This window comes from Geotrypetes seraphini, chromosome 2 (assembly GCF_902459505.1).
Source record: "Geotrypetes seraphini chromosome 2, aGeoSer1.1, whole genome shotgun sequence".
Taxonomy (NCBI): Eukaryota; Metazoa; Chordata; class Amphibia; order Gymnophiona; family Dermophiidae; genus Geotrypetes; species Geotrypetes seraphini.
The window spans coordinates 354,361,669-354,380,425 of NC_047085.1; the positions used below are offsets into that span (position 1 = coordinate 354,361,669).

At 44.1% G+C, this 18,757-nt stretch overlaps 1 protein-coding gene across 5 annotated transcripts in view; it reads right to left on the bottom strand.

Annotated features, from left to right (window-relative positions):
- FYCO1 (FYVE and coiled-coil domain autophagy adaptor 1) overlaps positions 1–18,757 on the bottom strand; it is a 248,169-nt gene that overhangs the window by 47,344 nt on the left and 182,068 nt on the right. For all 5 annotated transcript variants that reach the window (XM_033930418.1, XM_033930420.1, XM_033930417.1 and 2 more), the window contains 2 exons: positions 5,254–5,403; positions 488–687 (listed from right to left, as the gene is read on the bottom strand). In XM_033930418.1, the coding sequence (XP_033786309.1) occupies positions 488–687; positions 5,254–5,403 (350 nt within the window). The remainder of the gene's footprint in view (positions 1–487; positions 688–5,253; positions 5,404–18,757) is intronic.

Consider the following 18,757-nt stretch of genomic DNA (forward strand, 5'->3'; position numbering starts at 1 on the left):
CGTTACCAGCATATCCCTTTCTTTCCCCTGCCTACCTTCCTGAAGTGACTATCATTTCAACTTACCAGCAAGCCTAGAGGCTGACGCTGATACAGAAATAACTGCAAGCAGGATCGGTCCGGGGCCTTGAGCATCTGTGCATGCTTGAGGCCTGCCAGCTTCCTGAGCATGTGCAGATGCTCAAGGCCCCAACTGGCCCTGCTTGCCGTTATTACTATGTCTGGTGAGTGTCAGCTTCAGCATCTAGGCTTGACGAGATCCCAATTTTGGGGCTCAAAAACCTCAGCTTATATTCAAGTATATACATTATATATTTTATCCTCAATAATTGTCAAGAGATCCTTACCTAGTTACTTGTTTGCTATGTAATATAAGCAGCTACTTTTATTGTTCTTCATATCTAAGTTGTGATTTGCGTTTAATCAAAAATTTTAATAAACTTGAAACTTGATATCTATTTAAGAAAATGGTTGAGTCTGATACTAACCAGTGACATCATAGGTATGTAGTGTATCTGAGGCTTGCTGGGCTGGTTGTTTTCCTGCTTCAGTTTCAGTCTCAGTCTCAGAATCCACCACGCTGTTGAATTTATTAAAGCAAGCCTGACAGCAACGCTCCTTCTTGCTGCTGTGTTTCGTCATCACATAGTTGTTGCTGCAGTAGTAGCAGAAAATGCGACCGCACAAACTAAATTTTGAAAAAAAAAAAAACCAACAAAAAAACCCTTAGCATTATTACTTATGCATGCTAAAGGTTTCACTAATAAATAGGATCCATTTACAAATATTTTGCATAGGACATTTATGTGGAAAGTGGATGCCCACAGGTTGGGGAGTATGTAATTTAACATATATTCTACAATGCAGAATGCAGAGCCTTATGTAAAATGCATATAAGGGTATGGAATAAGGGGGCATGTATTTGATACACAGTCAAACCTTGGTTTATGAGCATAATTCGTTCCAGCAGCATGCTTGTAATCCAAAGCACTCGAATATCAAAGCGAATTTCTCCATAGGAAATAATGGAAACTCAGATGATTCGTTCCACAACCCAAAAACTTTACTTCGCTCATTTAGAACAGTCACTACACTCCCGCAGCGTCAAAGAGAGAAGAACCATTGGCTCAGTTGTGATGATGTGATGCGTGCATACTGTCTGTACTCATATTGCAAGACTTTGCTTGTATATCAAGTTAAAATTTAATCAAATGTTTTGCTTGTCTTGTAAAACACTTGCAAACCAAGTTACTTGCAATCCAAGGTTTTACTGTACTATCTTTCTGTGGTACAACATAACATAACATAAAATTTTATTTAGAGCTTGCTGAGCCTTACAGCTCACACCGGCTTACAAAAGAGTCAAGCTGAACAGAAACAGCAAGAATATAAATCTGACATCATTAAGCAAGTTTTAAAAAAGGTCTGAATATTTTCCTAAAAGAAAAGTTCATAAGTCATTAAGATGGACTTGGGGAAAATCTACTGCTTATTTCTAGGATAAGCGGCATAAAATCTGCTTTACTTTTTTGGGATCTTACCAGATGCCCTGGGTTGGCCACTAATGGAAACAGGATCCTGGGCTTGGTCTGTCCCAGTATAGCAACGCTTATGTTCTTATGTAACATAGTCAACAAAAGAGCAGAGACCTGAGTGTGCAAGCACTGATTTTACCACCTACTCAAGTGTTGGATTTTATAAAATTGGATGTCAAGGAAGTTAGGCAAAAAAAGAATCTTTTCAGGTAAACTTAAAGAGGTAAGTAGAAATGCCCCATTAATCACTGGTGGAAACCCTATGTCTAATGAGCAGTTAGCTGACATTTATACCTGCCTTAAAGTAGGGCTGGCCCAGAAGCATCTGACATCCTGTGCTAATGCCATTTGTTCCCAATCCTTGGAGGCTGCCAATATGTAAGTTTTTGCCCGGTACTTGTGACTTGTATTGGCCATCGTGAAGATGGAATACTGGGCTTGGGAGATCAGAACCAGGATAGTTATGCAGGAACTTCTAGTACAGAATTAAATCCCTGATGAAGCAGGTGAAACACTGGCATATTTCCCAGTTACCGTATATACTCGAATATAAACGAACCCGAATATAAACCAGGTTAACCTTTTTTTCCCAAAAAAGGAAAAAAGATTGACCGGGGGGGGGGGAGAATATTCAAGTGTAGTGCCTCGCCTTGCCCTGTCAGGGTCTCCACACTGGCCTCCCTCCGTCACTGCCCTGATATTCTCTGCACCCAGCCCCCTCCCCCCCACCAAGTTCTACACCTTCCCCCCTCCCTCCCGATGCCTTGCAGGCCTCCACCGGGCCTGCTGTGAGACCTGATGGTCCAGTGGTAGCCATGACAGGAGGGATCCCAACTGATTCTAATTATTTTTACCTCCCTCCCGCCTCCCCCGCATACCATAAGTATCCCTGGAGATCCAGCGGTGAATTGCGGCAGGAGCGACCTTCCTTCTATCCTGAAGGAAGTGATTTTATGTCAGTCACTCACTGACATAAAGGGCTCCTTTTACTAAGCTGTGATAGCGGTTTTAGCGTGCGCTTAGCGCGTGCAGAATTGCCGCGCACGCTAGATACTAAGGCCAGCACTGAGCTGACGTTAGTTCTAGCCGCATAGCGTGGGTTTAGCACGTGCAGCAATTCTGCGCACGCTAAAAATGCTATCGCTTAGTAAAAGGAGCCCAAAGGGTCTCTTCCATCAAACTGCGCTAGCAGTTTGTAGCGCAATGAGCTGCACTGAGTAGCCTGCACTGCTCCTGATGCTCATAGAGTTTCTATGAGCGTCAGGAGTAGCATGGGCCATTCAGCGCAGCTCTCTGCGCTAAAAACTGCTAGCGCAGTTTGATAGAAGAGGCCCAAATTGTCTCAGTCATTTTCTTATATCTTTTGATATTGAGCCTATTGGTTCTTGATTTTATTTTCATTTCTTCACCACCACCACATTTTCTAAGGAAACTTTATTAATCTTCCTAGCCAACAGGTACTTATATTTTTTTTTTCAGATTTGTTATGCTGTTTCTAAGTTATTTCCTGAATATATTTTTCAGTTTTGGCATTCACTTCAATCTTGGTTACAAATTGATTTCCTTTATACTATCAGCTTGACAAGAGATTATAACACATGGAGGCGTATTTTCAAAAGAACATCCAAGTTAGAATTGGGAAATCCCACTCATAGTATCTAAAAAAAAACCCTGTCCATCTCACAGGTATTTTTGGACAGGAAAAACATTGGGGTTTCCTGATTGAAAATCAAGGCAGGCGTTAGCGGCTAGCGCGGCCGGCGGTTTAACGTGCGTTATTATGCACGTTAAACCGCTAGTGCGGCTTGATAAAAGGAGCCCATAATGTCCAAATTATGAATACCCAAAAAAACAGGGACAAGGACATTTGTATGAAAATGGCCACACAGATGTCCCTACAGAGCAGAGGGGTAGCCTGGTGATCAATGCAGTGGACTTTAATCTAGGGCATCCAGGTTCATATTCTACTGCAATTCTGATATTTTAAATAGTGTACCCTATAGAGACAGGGAAATACCTACCATACCTGAATGTATACCACCTTAACAGCCCTCATGCTTGCAGGTATCTTCAATATTTAGGGACCAGAATTTAAAAGTTGAAGTGGGATTTGATCCTGGGTCCCCTAGTTTACAGTCTATCACTAGGCTACCCTTCAGATCTGCTTCAGGGGTGAGAAAGGGAGGGAATAGGGACTTACGTACTGCCTTTTTGTTGCTTTGGCATTTCAAAGCTGACATTCAAAGTGGTGGATACTGGAGGATTAAGTGACTTGCCCAGAGTCACAAGGAGCAGCACTGGGATTTGATCTCACAACCTCTGGGTGCAGAGGCAGCAGCTCAAGCACTGAGCCACTGAAGGATTCATGAAGGATCATGCCTTAATCCTTTCAGTTGTCAGCTGTTCAATCAGAGCATCTTTTTGTACCCTGGATGTGACTGAAATGTGTAATAACAATGACCTTTTCAGACTTGGATGTTTCCTCCTATTCGATTATCGCTGTTGAATGTCCTTCTTTTGCCCTCCCCGGTAGTTCCACCCCAAATATGGCCCCTTGCTATTTGGACTAACTGTAGTGTGGGGTTTTCAAATTCTGCCTTTCAAAAATCGTGACTTTGGATGTTTTTGGCAGATAGACTTTTTGGGGGGCCATTTTGAAACATCCATCTACTTTGAAAATGAGCGCCTTAGTTGTAGACCTTCTTCTCCAGGCCAAAGTATTAGACCCTGTTCCACCACAGGAGAAAAAAATGATTTTTTTTTTCTATTCATGATACTTTTTTAATCCATACAAAAAGGAGGCTTGTGCCCTATACTTGATTCTGGGGATGCGAACTGTTTCATTTTCAAGGAGAAATTCAGAATGACCACTATTTCCTCCATGCTCAATGAAGGAGATTGGAATATGTACTCTATAGTTTGGGAACTGCAGTCTTACAGAACACTAACTAGAAACGATACCATAAGCTTTGTGATGGCAAGACACAGAAATCAGACAATACTTGTAATGCTTTTTCTGAGATTCCGGTACCTTAATAAAGTCACATGTGGGTCATGTGAATTGTGGTATATGTATCAAAAGGGGAATGCAGAAAAATATAAAGGTATACAGAGTTGTGATTGCAGACTACTGAACCAACAGCATCTATATAGTAAAGAGCGGATAGTGTAGCTGGTTTTAAGAAAGGTTTGGACAATTTCCTGGAGGAAAAGTCAATAGTCTGTTATTGAGAAAGACATGGGGGAAGCCACTGCTTGCCCTGGATCGGTAGCAAGAATGTTGCTACTCCTTGGATTTTGGCCAGGTACGAGGGACCTGGATTGGCTCTGAGGAACTGTGGAATGAGGCATTATGACATCACAATCTCAGCTCCGGAATGTTGCTCTCATTGGGGTTCCAGAATCTTGCTATTCTTTGAGATGCTGGAATGTTGCTACTCTTTGGGTTTTGGCCAGGTACTAGTGACTTGGATTGGCCACCGTGAGAACAGGCTATTGGGCTTGATGGCCCATTGGTCTGACCCAGTAAGACTATTTTAATGTTCTTATGTTTTAAAGACAGGGAAAAGAACAAGAGAAAGTAGATGGCTGTTAAATTGGTCTTCCCCTCCAATTGCTTTATTAAACTGTGCCCAGTTTCCACATTCCTAAAATCTTCTCTGTCCATTAGAGTACATTGATCCTCCCAAAACTAGAGCAAAACTGTTGTCCGCACTGACCGGCAATGATGTTTCCGCACCATCCAGCTAAACGGCTTCTGACAATCTAGGCAATGATTAACTTCTGTGTCAACCAGCCATCGCTCTTCTGCTCGGATCTTCTGTTCGAATTCCAATGCATCAGATTTCTGCCAAAGGGCATCCTTATCTCTATTAAAAAACGCACATATATTAAGACAATACTGGAGATAATGTTTTACTTATTTCCACAGATACAGTAAAACATACACAAATTTAAAAAAAATTAACTTTATTTATGAACACACACACCTAGGACAATATCCTGCAAGGTATCAAAAGGATCAATATTATCAATCACTAGTTGATTACCCGGCGTTGCCCGGATATTTATTTATCCCAAAATGTCCAACCCCCTACATGTCCCACCCCCCTATGTCCCACATGTCCCACCCCCCACGTTACCCCCCCCACATGTCCCATATGCCCCACCCCCATGTCCCAACTCCCTACCCTCCACATGTCCCAAAGGAATGTCCCTCTCTATGGGGCTGAACTTAGACTTAAACGGCATCGGGAGTGTCGGTATTCATCTCTGCGAGCCCGAAAACTATGGGTTGGACATTAATATCTGTCGCTTTTGATAATTTTAACATATCACCCCCTTCCCACCCCCACAGTATTTTACCCCGTCCCACCTGCACAATATTTTTCCCCAGTTAGTAAGTCATATGTGTACCAAGTTTGGTTGAAATCTCTCCATGCGTTTCAGAGTTATGCTGAGTATTCATGTGTGAGCCCGAAAACACTATGGGGTAGATACTAAAATCTGTCATTTTCAATCATTTTTACATATCCCCTCCTTCCCACCCCCACAGTGTTTGTCCTCAGATAGTAAGTAATGTGTATGTCAAGTTTGGTTGAAATCTGTTCATGCATTGAAGAGTTATGCTGGAACATACATACATACACACACACACATATATTCAAATTATAATGTGAAATATTTGACAAAATGAATACAATACAACTAACGCAAAACGTGATTATAAACAACATTTTTAGTTTCACCTCCTGGAGCAAGAACATATAAATTCTTGGGTGAACCCACCCTTGAGCAAGCAACATAGAGTTGTGGGCCGCGAGACCCCCAGAACATATCACCCCAGGTAGTGAGGGATCTGCATACCAAGTTTCGTTCAAATCGGTCAAGCCGTTTTTGCGTGATCGCGGCACATACACACATACATACCTCCGATTTTATATATATAGATTTTGTTTAATATCTACCTCAAAGCATTAGCTGAACAGAATTAGTTGACATCTAAAAATTCTACATTTATGCAGATGTCCCCTAATTCTATATAAAGTGCTCAAAATTGCACACGCGATGTCAAGCATGCGTCCAAATTGTGCATGCAATTTAACTGCTTTTAAGAAACCAATTATCACCAATATTTGGGTGCCAACTAGCAATAATTGGAATTTACACGTGCATCTTTATAGATACTACTAGTCTTATAGCCCGTTACATTAACGGGTGCTAGAATATATGTGTGTGTGTCTGTCTTTATTTCTTTCTCTCTCTCTCCTTAGCCGCTTTCTTTCTTTCTGTCTTTCTTTTTCCTTGGCTGTCCATCACCACCCCTTGCCTCTCCCCCTGTCCATTGTCCCTTCCTTTTACCTCCCCTGTGTCCATCACCACCCCTTCACTGCTCTCCTTATGCAGCAGCAGCCCTTCTCCCTTTGTTTTACCTCCCCCTGTCCAACAGCACCTCTTTCCTTCTCCCCCTGTCCAACATTAGGCCTCCATTCCTTTTTCTTCACCCCCCTGTCCATCAGCACCTCTTTCCTTCTCCCCCTGTCCAGCAGTAGGTGTCCCTTCCTTTTTCTCCTCCCCCCCTCATTCTTATCCCTATGATACACTTACCTTGCTCTACCCCTGATCAGAGGTTCCCGACAGCCGCCCAGTTGCACCCATTGGAAAAGTTCCCTCTGCCACATCCCGCACCCCTCCTGACGCAACTCCCGCTGTCTTTCTTTCTGTGTGTCTCTGTCCCTGGCCCCCTTTGTCTGTCTATCTTTCTGTGTATCTCCCTGCCCCTGTGTCTTTCTTCTTTTCTTTCTGTCTCCCTTCCTCCCTCTGTCTGTCTGTCCAAAACAGCATTCCCTCCCCCTCCATTTCCCTCCCCCCACACCAGTTCCCTGTGCAGCAGCATTAACGTTTCCTCTACCCCCCTTTCCCTTCTCGTGGTCCCGACTACAAACGCGGTCCCGAGTCCTTTGCCGCCCCCCCTTCCCTTCCCATGGGCCCGACTACACATGGCGATTCAAGCAGCGTGTGCAGCAGTCTCCACACACTGCTTCGGGTCCTTCTACTGCCCTGATTTACTCTGGCATGTCCCTGATGACATCATCAGAGATGCGGCAGAGCAAATCAGGGCAGTAGAAGGGCCCGAAGCAGCATGTGAAGACTGCTGCACATGCTGCTTAAATCGCCAGGTTTGTAGTCGGGCCCGCGGGAAGGGAAGGGGGGGCGGCAAAGGACTCGGTCCCGGGCAGCGGAAAGTTGCTGGGCTCCTCGGTGGGGGTGCTGAGCGGCCGCGATCCCTCTCCTCCCAGAACCCCCTCTCCCCCTCCCCCCCCTGGAGGAACGGAGATCGGCGGCTAGCTGCGGTCCCGGCTTGTGGAGGCGATCGGCGGCTGGTGACGTATAAGTGCGCATGCGCACTCCTGCGACCACAGACCTACTGATCACGGAAGCACGCAAATAGGAGTGCGCATGCACGGCTAGCCTTTTATTATATAGGATTAATGGCAGCACACTAATTGCTCAATTAGTACATAGCCATTAATTCTAGAAATAGGAAATCGAGCAATATCCGGGCGTAGCACAAGTGGCCTTTAAAGCACAGAAAAGACCCGCGTAAGGAGCACACTAAGGGCGCTTTTGCTGTAGTTTTGGTAAAAAGACTCGCTGTGACTCCTAGAGGTAGATGTCCAAATCCAGGTGCAAAAGCCCATAATGTGGGACAAATAAAGAAACATAGGGCTCCTTTTACTAAGCTGCGATAGCGTTTTTAGCGCACACAGGATTTTTAACGTGCGCTAAACCCGCGCTACGCGGATAGAACTAACGCCAGCTTGATGCTAACAGTAAGGTCTAGCATGTGCGGCAATTCAGCGCGCAATAAGCGCGCGCTAAAACCGCTTTCGCAGCTTAGTAAAAGGAGCCCATAATGAAGCAACGCTCAGAAGAAATTCTACGCAAATAATATACGCACTTAATTTGCACTAGTAGACCAAACGTAGGGGAGGAACATGCCTTGCACATGCGTACAATTTGCGGTAAGCGCACCTTTTGTGCACATGTCCAGTCAAAAAAACTGGAAATGCAAGCACACATCAGCGCCTTTAATCATTGTAGTTCTCCCCTTTTTTCCAGTCGAGTATGTTATTGTTTTGTCTAATCGTGTATGTTTATTTTGTTAAAGTTATGTTAATTTGCATTATCTGTTTTTACCCTATTTTAAAATGTATAACCACCTTGAAATAAATTGATAAGCTGGTATATAAAATCCTATATAATAAAACTCTAGAGCTCGCATGCGCTCTTGAAAAATTGTGATCCCTGGCGCCGTGTTTTCTGATCCGTGGCCACGTTCCATTTTAGAACGCGGTCAGGGATCACTCTGGCCACTCCCCTCCTCACTCACCAATCCGAAGCAAGCTCCTCACCAACCAGAAGCAAGCACTTCACCTCCCGCCCTCGCTCACCGCTGCTGCTGCCCCTGCCGCTGATCCTTCTCTTCGGGGCAGCCTGCGATCGTGGCCGGCTTTGGCGGGCCTCGGTGGCACATTCTCTCTGACGCACGGGATCGCGTTGGGAGGGAGCGTGCTTCCGGGTTGGGGAGCGGCCTCTGAGGTTCGCTGGGGCCGGCCACCACGATCGCGGCCTGGAGCAGGCCAGAAGACGCCGGGATGCAGGGAGGGTAAGCAGGGGAATCAATACAGGGGGCCAGAGGGAGAGGGAAAGGGGGCTGCTTTGGGGGAGGGGTGTGCTGGGGGAGACAGAAGGGGCCATGGAGAGATAGGGAGAGGGAAAGGGGGATACTTTGGGGGAGGGGTGTGCTGGGGACAGACAGTTTTGCACTGGGGGAAGACAGAAGGGGCCATGGAGAGACAGTTAGGGAGAAGGAAAGGGGGCTGCTTTTGGGTAGGGGTGTGCTTAGGGCAAACAGCTTTGCTCTTGGGGGGAAGACAGAAGAGGGCCATGGAGAGACAGTTAGGGAGAAGGAAAGGGGGCTGCTTTGGGAGGAGGGGTGTGCTGGAGGCAGCCAGCTTTGCTCGGGGGGGGGGGGGGAAGACAGAAGGACATAGACAGCGGCCAAGGAGAGATAAAGAAACATAGACAGACAGACACACATATATTCTAGCACCCGTTAATGTAACGGGCTTAACGACTAGTTTTTAATAAACTTGAAACTTGATGAGCCTTTCAAAAATTGTGCTTAAATTTTTAAAAGTGCAGGAGAACAGGCACAGATGCAGAGGCGCCAAGGTTGGCCCATCCCAAAGCTGGACATTAACCATCTCAATGCTGGAGATTGAAGGTCAATGAGTAAAGTTTTTCTCGTGGGCCCCAGCCATGTCCTTTCTGAGAAGAAAGAAAAGAGGGAAGAGGACGTTCTCTTTCTGAAAGGAGAAGAGGATACATCTTTCTGAGAGGAGAGTAGAGGACATATCTCTGAGTAAATATACATTATTCTTTGATAATTTGGGGAATAAAGGTTAAAATTGTAGGTTCCTTTACATAGAAAGTTTAGATCTTAAAAGAGCAAACTTTCTAAGCTAGTTTCCATAGAATAAAAGCCTTTTATAGTTTTACACACTTGAACTTTCAGCAGCAGAATGCTAGACCATCATCTTGACTGCAACTGAGCACTTTAAAGACACCCTGCCTGATATTCAAAGTGATTTTAAGTGGGCAGGAGAGGCTCCTGTTGCCCTATTCTGAGGCTGATCAAGGATCTACCCCACCCCCTTAGGCCAACATCTTCACTGTAGTGTATCATTTCCCCTCTCTTTCCAAGCTCCCTAGATGGCTAGCATTTCCCCTCCCTTCACTACCCCTATCACCAGTGGTCAACATCTCCTTTTCCTTTCTCCGTCTTCCATAACCTCAGGTGGCCAGCATTTTTGTTTTCCTATCCCTTATTTTCAGCATTTCCTCTCCTTTCCCACCTGTGTCCAATCTCTCATTTTCCCTTTCCTACCAACCCCCCCCCCCAAGTATATAACATCTCTCTTTCTCTACCCTATGCCCCCAAATGTCCAGCATCTTGCCTTTCCTTTCCTTCCCTCCCCAAGGTTTCCAGCATTTCACATTCTCTTCTCCCTCTCTTTGCAATGTTTTTTTTTTAATTTTGGTTTTTGCTCACTTTCCCTTCCATACTCCAGCCTATTCTATGTCCAGAATTTCTTGTCTCCCATGGGAGCTCAGAACGGTTTATATGCATTTATTCAGGTACTCAAGCAGTTTTCTCTGTCTGTCCTGGTGGGCTCACAATCTATCTAATGTACCTGGGGCAATGGGGGGGATTAAGTGACTTGAGTAGGGTGACAAGGAGCAGCGTGGGTTTGAACCCACAGTCTCAGGGTGCTGAGGCGGTAGCTTTAACCACTGCGCCACACTCTCCCCAGGATGGATAGAATGGGCTCCTGGGTTACACGGTATTGGAGGATGACATTAACAAAGGGCATGGATAGCAGCCCAGCCCGGCTCCTGATGTCAAGGACACTGAAGACGTTTCCAACAATAACCAGCAAGCTACTTCAACACTGTGTGATACAAGGTATATCGGTGACGGGACTAAATCGCGCCAACAACTGAGCGCAGACAACTGAGCGCAAGGTTGACGGCGCGCCGAAGAAAAGCACTATTTTAAAGGGCTCCGACGGGGGGTGTGGGGGGGGAACTTTACTTAACAGACATTGTGCTGGCGTTGTGGGGGGTTTGGGGGGTTACAACCCCCCACATTATACTTAAAATTGAACTTTATCCCTAAAAAACAGGCAAAAAGTTTGGTTTCAAGTCTAATGAGGGGGTTACAACCCCCCAAACCCCCAACGCCAGCACGATGTCTGTTAAGTAAAATAGGGGGGGTTCCCCACCAACAGCAGCTCCTGATTGGTGAGGCCCGACTTTAGTACAGGAAGAGGCGGTTGGAGCATACAGCGAGTGATTTCCTTCACTCACTGGCCCTCTGGTTGCCCTCTCCTACCTCTCCAGCTGCCCTCTCCTGTCTCCCCTGCCTAAAAAACGTATTCGCGTTTTTTTGAAATTCGCGGGGGTTCCTGGAACGGAACTCCTGTGAATTTCAAGGGAGTACTGTACTTTAAAAAGAGATTAACAAGAAATAAAAAGAGGCATATTAAAAGAAATGTCTTATCAAATGTTACAAAAAAAATACAGGACAAGTTCACACTAACGTACATGGAATGAAAGGGAAGAGGGGTAGGGAAGGTTTTTAAATACATCGAAGTAAAATAAAAAAAAAGAAAGGGAGGTAAATGGAGAATGGAAACACAATGGGACAGGGATCGCTTCAAAAGAAGCGTTTTGGTGTATCGAAGCAATTCAGCGTATTTTTCCAAAGATGAACGCCCATTAAACAGTATAATAGCATTCCGTGCCGATTTACACTCCCAAATTTAGGCACCAGGACTTATGCCTGCTGAAATCAGGAGTAATTCTCTGGTATTTTATAACCCTTTGTGCACATTTTAGGAATGCCCTTGACATACCCATGCACCTCGCGTGGCCATGCACAATTTTAGGTTGTATGCTATGTGATTTGGGCACATTGATATAGACCAGTGTGCAGCAAAATGTTTGCCCAATTCCAAATTAGCACTGATTAGTACCCAAGTATTGGCACTAATTGACTCCCCAATCAATTTAATTGGGCACAAATCTTGGATCGGTGCCATATATAGAATCTGTTAGGAAAGAGAACAGCATTAGTGAGAACCCAGAACCAGTGGACACCTCTGCCAAAAATACCACAACAAGTATGTCTGCCATGTTGGACGACAGCCCACAGATGCCAGATAAGGATCAGTGCCCGCTGCGCAGAAAAGCTCTGTCTAGACTTGCAGTGGATGGCACTCAAAGTCACCTCAGTAACTTGATCAGTATGACATTTACAATAGAAAGCTAAGCATAGTTCAAAGGAGAAAAAGGCCCGTTGTTATTTCATCATTTTCCGTCCTGGTGGTTGTCACCTGTAACCTTTAGCTGTAATGCAGCATAGCTCCTGTTCACCAGCTATATTTAGTGCGTCTTTATTCCTATCTCTGAAACAGCTACCTCTTGCACAGAAATAAAAAGAAAACTCAACACACACACTCTAGGGAACTCTGGCTTATACTGTATAGAGCTATGGCAGAAATATTGCAGCCATCCCAGCCGGAGGTGCTGTAGCAGAATTATATATAACTCCTGTTCATCAAGTTGGTATGGCCCTGAATCCAAGAGCACGCTGGACTAGTGAGCATCCTGAAAAGATCTATGCACAAATAGTTTAAAAAACACAAACCTGAAAAATTGCTTGAGAAAAAAATAAAATATACAATAAACATATTCCTTCAAATAAAACAATTTAGGGATTTGGACTTATATAATGCCTTTTTTGTAGTTATACAACCACACTTAAAGCAGACACCGTGGAGGGAGTGGAAAACATGAAAAAGGATCTGCAAAAGTTAGAGGAATGGTCTAATATCTGGCAACTAAAATTCAATTCAAAGAAATGCAGAGTAATGCATTTGGGGATTAATACTCGGAAGGAATTGTATATGCTGAAAGGTGAGAGACTGATATGCACGGAGGGGGAAAGGGACCTTGGGGTGATAGTGTCCGAAGATCTAAAAGTGAAAAAAAGTGTGTGACAAGGTGGTGGCTGCTGCCAGAAGGATGCTGGCTGTATAAAGAGAGGCGTAACCAGCATAAAGAAGGTGTTGATGCCCCTGTACAGGTTGTTGGTGAGGCCTCACTTGGAGTATTGTGTTCAGTTTTGGAGGCCGTATCTGGTGAAGGACATAAGAAGACTTGAAGTGGTCCAGAGGAGGATGACGAAAATGATAGGAGGTTTGCGCCAAAAGACGTATGAGGAGAGACTGGAAGCCCTGAATATGTATACCTTAGAGGAAAGGAGGGACGGGGGAGATATGATTCAGTCGTTTAAGCACTTGAAAGGTATTAATGTAGAACAAAATCTTTTCAAGAGAAAGAAAAATGGTAAAACCAGAGGGCATAATTTAAGGCTGAGGGGTGAGAGACTCAAGAACAATGTAAGGAAGTTCTTCTTTACGGAGAGGGTGGTGGATGCCTGGAATGTGCTCCCGAGAGAGGTGGGCAGACTAGAATGGTCTGTGTTTGTATATAGCCATTTGGTTGAGGATGGGCTGGGGAGGGCTTCAATGGCTGGGAGGGTGTAGATGGGCTGGAGTGAGTTTTGACGGAGACTTCAGTAGTTGGAACCCAAGCACAGTACTAGGCAGAGCTTTGGATTCTTGCCCAGAAATAGTTAAGAAGAAGAAAAAAAAATTAAATTGAATCAGGTTGGGCAGACTGGATGGACCATTCGGGTCTTTATCTGCCATCATCTACTATGTTACTAAGTTTACATACAGGTACTTCAAGCATTTTCCCTATCTGTCCTGGTTGGCTCACAATCTATCTAATGTACCTGAGGCAGTGGAGGCTTAAGTGACTTGCCCAGGGTCACAGGGAGCAGCACGGTTTGAACCCACAACCTTAGGGTGTTGAGGCTGTAGCTCTAACCACTATGTCACACTCTTGTCTCTTGTTCAACCAATCATTGTGTTATACTACTGTTGAATCTACTTCAAAGAACCTGTCCCCATAAATACATTAATAGAGATTATCAAGGAATGTTAGAGAATTTGTTATTTGCTAACCTTATGTAGCTTAAGGATCAATTTTTAAATCCAAATCTTTCTGTTTTTATTTTCAGTCTTCTTGGCTTGAAGGGGAGGTGGGTTCAAACTGTTTAATGAGCCCAATGTTTAATGACAAGATATTAGACCCCCGTTTTGTATGTTTACAATCTTAGCCCAAAAGCAAAGCAATGGACCATTAAACAGACCTTATTTCTTAAGCAGGAAATTTAATCCTTATGTTTTTTGACATTGGTTATAATATCGTCATGTCCCCAACAGAGTCACGAGCAGGGTTATAGCTTCTAGCATTGTATATGTTCTCAGTCCTAGTCTAAAAGTCAAGAAGGAGTCACCATCAGTTAATACTTCAGTCCCTTACATTAGAATCTTAGCCAAAATGCAATTAAGATCTTATACTTGATCTGAGCTATCATCTTTAATTTTCAAATATATATGTCTTGGCATTTTAACACTTGCTACTGGCTGAAGTTTCTTCACTAACAAACTTACAAAAAGTATCTGAATTTTTACATTTAAAATCCCTTTTGACATATGAATACACATGCAGTTAGAGAAAGAACGCTTGAATTTATAAAGCAGAAACCCTGAAAAACCAAGAACTCAAAAATCTAACTGCATATTGATCTGCAGTTTCAATGACTTCTTCCTATATATGCAGACATACAATTCCCAGCTGGAGGCTCTGCTATGTGCATGTGGCATTTAAAAGCTCCCAGGGTTGCCACAGCGAGAATATGGAGCAGCAAAGGGCAACTGAGCTCTTTTGTATTTACCCATGTCAACCACACCAAGCAGTGGAATGGAGAAACAGAGAACACCAATAAGAAACGAAAAACCACTTGCAAATGTTTAAGCAATCTTTTTTACCAACCACTTAACAATATACTTCTGTGGTTGTGAAATGCCACAAATGCGTAAGATGCCTTCAGTGAGAATATTAGATAGATGGAGAGAGATAACAAGTCACACTTAGAGAAGGAAACGAGCAAGCAATTTGCTGCTATCACTGCATGCTCCTTCCACGATTCAGTTGTTTGTCTCCCTAACCTATTTGGGGGTGAAGTCTACTTTCAAGAAGGCTGTAAGTCTCTAAGCAAGTAGACTTTCTAAAATATGGTAGAGTTTTGTCCTACTGGGCTTACTACCCGAATAATTTTGCAATGAGCCTGCTCCTCAAGCTTAGCTATATTTGGCCAGATATGCATCTTGTGATTATACTGGTGCAAATAATGTACTTTATCTAAAGCCTACAAGTTCTATCTTTGCAGGATTACTAGCCTCATGAACACTCAGGCCCATACAAGCAAGAGAAGAAAAGGTAAATGCATGAAACATCTAATCTCCATCCTTATGACAGCAAGTGATGCAAATTGACTTTGTCACTAGAAGTATCAGGGTTGTAGTCATTCCTTCTGATATACCCCTATTACAACATCTAATTATCCATCCCTTCCTCCTTACTGCTACTATATCGAGCCTTATATTGCTCCCAGTTGAAAAATAGTAAGATATGATTCTAGGGATGACATTTACACAGGGGATTTAGTGCTAAATAAGAGAGACTCAACTGCACCAACAGAGCACTTCTCACCCTCATATAAACAACCAAAGGGGATTGGCAGCCTTAGCATCATACCTCTCACTTCAGCAAGAACACAAAGGGCTAGATTCACAAAGCAAACTGATCGTGCACCGACCGGTTTGCGACCCCTTTACCACCAAATTTCCCTCCGGCCTGATTCACTTATCTCTCCTGCGATCCGCTTCCAATCCATGCATGCAAATGAGGGGAAACGCATGCAAAGTAGACAGGAACGCGATTCACCACAGAAATTTTGTGCTGGCTGATCAATGCAAGAAGCGACTGCTGGGGACCAGTCGAAAACGTCTTTCCGACTCTCCTGCTCTCTGCACGCCCCGAATGCTGCCCTGCTCTGCCCCGCACTACGAGTCCGTGGTTTTAACCCACGGGTTAAAACTATGGATTCGCTGGACTACAAAAGTAAATTAAAAACTCACGGCTCACAAAGGTCTTGACGCATACGCAGACCATCTACAGATGGTCAGCTTGTGCAGACCAGCTACAGATGGTAGCTTGTGTAGGCTACATGAGAGTGTTCCTCCGAGCGCCCTCATTTGAATGTTTCCATTTCGTGAATTTGTCAGACCTTCCCGGATCAGGCCCCGATCGGGCAGGTTCGTGAATCTAGGCCAAAGAAGGGCTTGGTGGGCCCAACCTAACACTCCCAATATACAAGAGTGGCTTGGTGGCGGTAATAGTTCCCACCCACTGTGAAGACAGTGGAACTCAGTTACCCTAACAAACCCCACCCCATATTACTTCCCAGTCCTATTTCTTCTTCTGAACTGTATCCAACAGCTTCTTTTCCCTGTCTCTTCTCCCTTGCATTTCCCTCACTCATCCACTGTTCCTTCATGCACACTGCTCTGCCCCTTATTCCGATATCTACTGAACTTCTCTCTCTTCTCCCACCCTTTCACACTCTCACCCCACTACCTTTTCTTCCCCTCCACTGATCCTCTCTTCCTATCCTTACCTCAATTCACACGCTCCTTTCTATCTTTAACCCCTTTTATCCTTTCCTTTTTGTGACCTGAGTTTCCCTCATTCTGTCCACCTTCTCTCCTTTTCCTCTTTTTATCTCACATACCCCTTTATCTTTCATCCCTCCCCAGGCCTAATCCTATTTCTCTCCCCGGTTTGCCACCCTAAACTATCCCATCCGTACAACCAACCCCTCTCCTTGGAAATCTTTTTATTTATTTATTTAAAAATGTATTATTAGCGCCATCCTCTAGTTCTGTGCAAGTTATAGAATAACATCCAAAGTTAAAACACAAACCACAAAATATCGCACATATTGTACAACAGCGCTATAAAATAACTGCATGCTAAACATTCTTCTTACTGTCCAAACAATCAGGAAGAAAAACTGCGTCTGAATAACTCTGTCTTTAGTAACTTCCTAAAATTTAATAAAGTTGCTGCTTTCTTTACTTCAAGAGGTAGATCTTCCCTAATACTGCACCCTGAACTGTCGACAGACCCCAGACTTCACCTGTTTCAAGGAGGGTACCTTCATGCCCATTTCCATTTTTTGTCCCATTTCCTCCTATTTTACCTTTCCAAGATTCAATTCCACCCTGTTATCACCTATTTGTGCTCCCCTTCTATTTTCCCCCTCTTGTTCCCTAAACTGCTCCCCCCTTACACCTGCCAGGCCAAAAAAATGCACTTCTCCTGCCACCATGATGATGACTCAACCTCCCTTTTTTTTTTTCTTTTAATGATCCATGGAGACAGACAGGGAAACATGTTTGAGCACCTCAATAAATTCATGTAAACCGTTCTGAGCTCCCTGGGAAGAACGGAATAGAAAATTGAATAAATAAATAAAATGTTGCTGGGGAAGGGGAAAAGTCAGGGACCACATCAACAATATTTTGAAAAGGAAAAATGCACCACCTGTCACAACCAGGCTCTACCCCGTGCTCTGCCTCCTGCCCCTCCAAGCCACTCACTGCTCTGCCTCCCCCCAACAAAAAAATATAACTGCAGCTAGGACAGCCATACATGATTCAGCACTTGAAGGCCACATTTGACGGCTGAGGGTGGGAAAATACAAGAAGTTGTACTCTTCAGCCCCCGTTGAATCAAAATCCCCCAATACATGTATGCTTCCCCCATACAGCATAGTTACTTACCTGTAGTCGGTGTTATCCAAGGACAGATATTCTTAAGCTCGTGCTTACTACTATGGGGAATTCAGGAAACGCCTAAAAACAAATCTGTTCCTGAAATATTTAGGAAACCAACCTGTACAATCTTAGCCCTCAACAAACGATCGCTAGAATTGTCAATCACTAAGTCTGTACTTTGTCTATTCCATTCAATCTGTAACATTTCCAATCATTGTAAACCGCATAGAACTTCACGGTCCTGCGGTATATAAATTGTTGTTATTATTATTATTAACATCATCCATGGAACCCAGTACGGACACTGCCAAGTCCACTGTCATTTTAAATGTTTAGACAGTGCCTTCATGCACAACATCATCTCACGGGACCATCAGTTCAGTAACAAAGCTAAGAAGCCAACTAAGGGAGGTGGGTGAGTTGTGAGAAAATATATACCTGCTGTCCTTGAAGAACACCTGCAACAGGTATCTTTGTTTACTTCAAGGACAAGCAAGCATAATATCCTCACATGTGGGATTCCCAAACTGCCAGCATCATGTCCCTGGAAGAGGAGCCTGGCAAAACCCTATAGGATCGGAGGGAAAGTTGGCTTTAATGAAAGATTAGGTTCTTACCTGGATAATCTTCTTTCAGTTAATCTATTATGGTGTGTGTGGTGATTTATCCGTTCCCATGAACTGGACTTTCAGAGAGAGAGAGAAAGAGAGAGAGAGAGAGAGAGAGAGAGAGAGAATACTTATAGTTTCAAGCACTTTTCCCAAAAAGGTGGAACCCCAGTCCACATCTCAGTTAAGTCCCAAAGCAAGCTTCACTGGACAAAGGACAAAAGACAAAA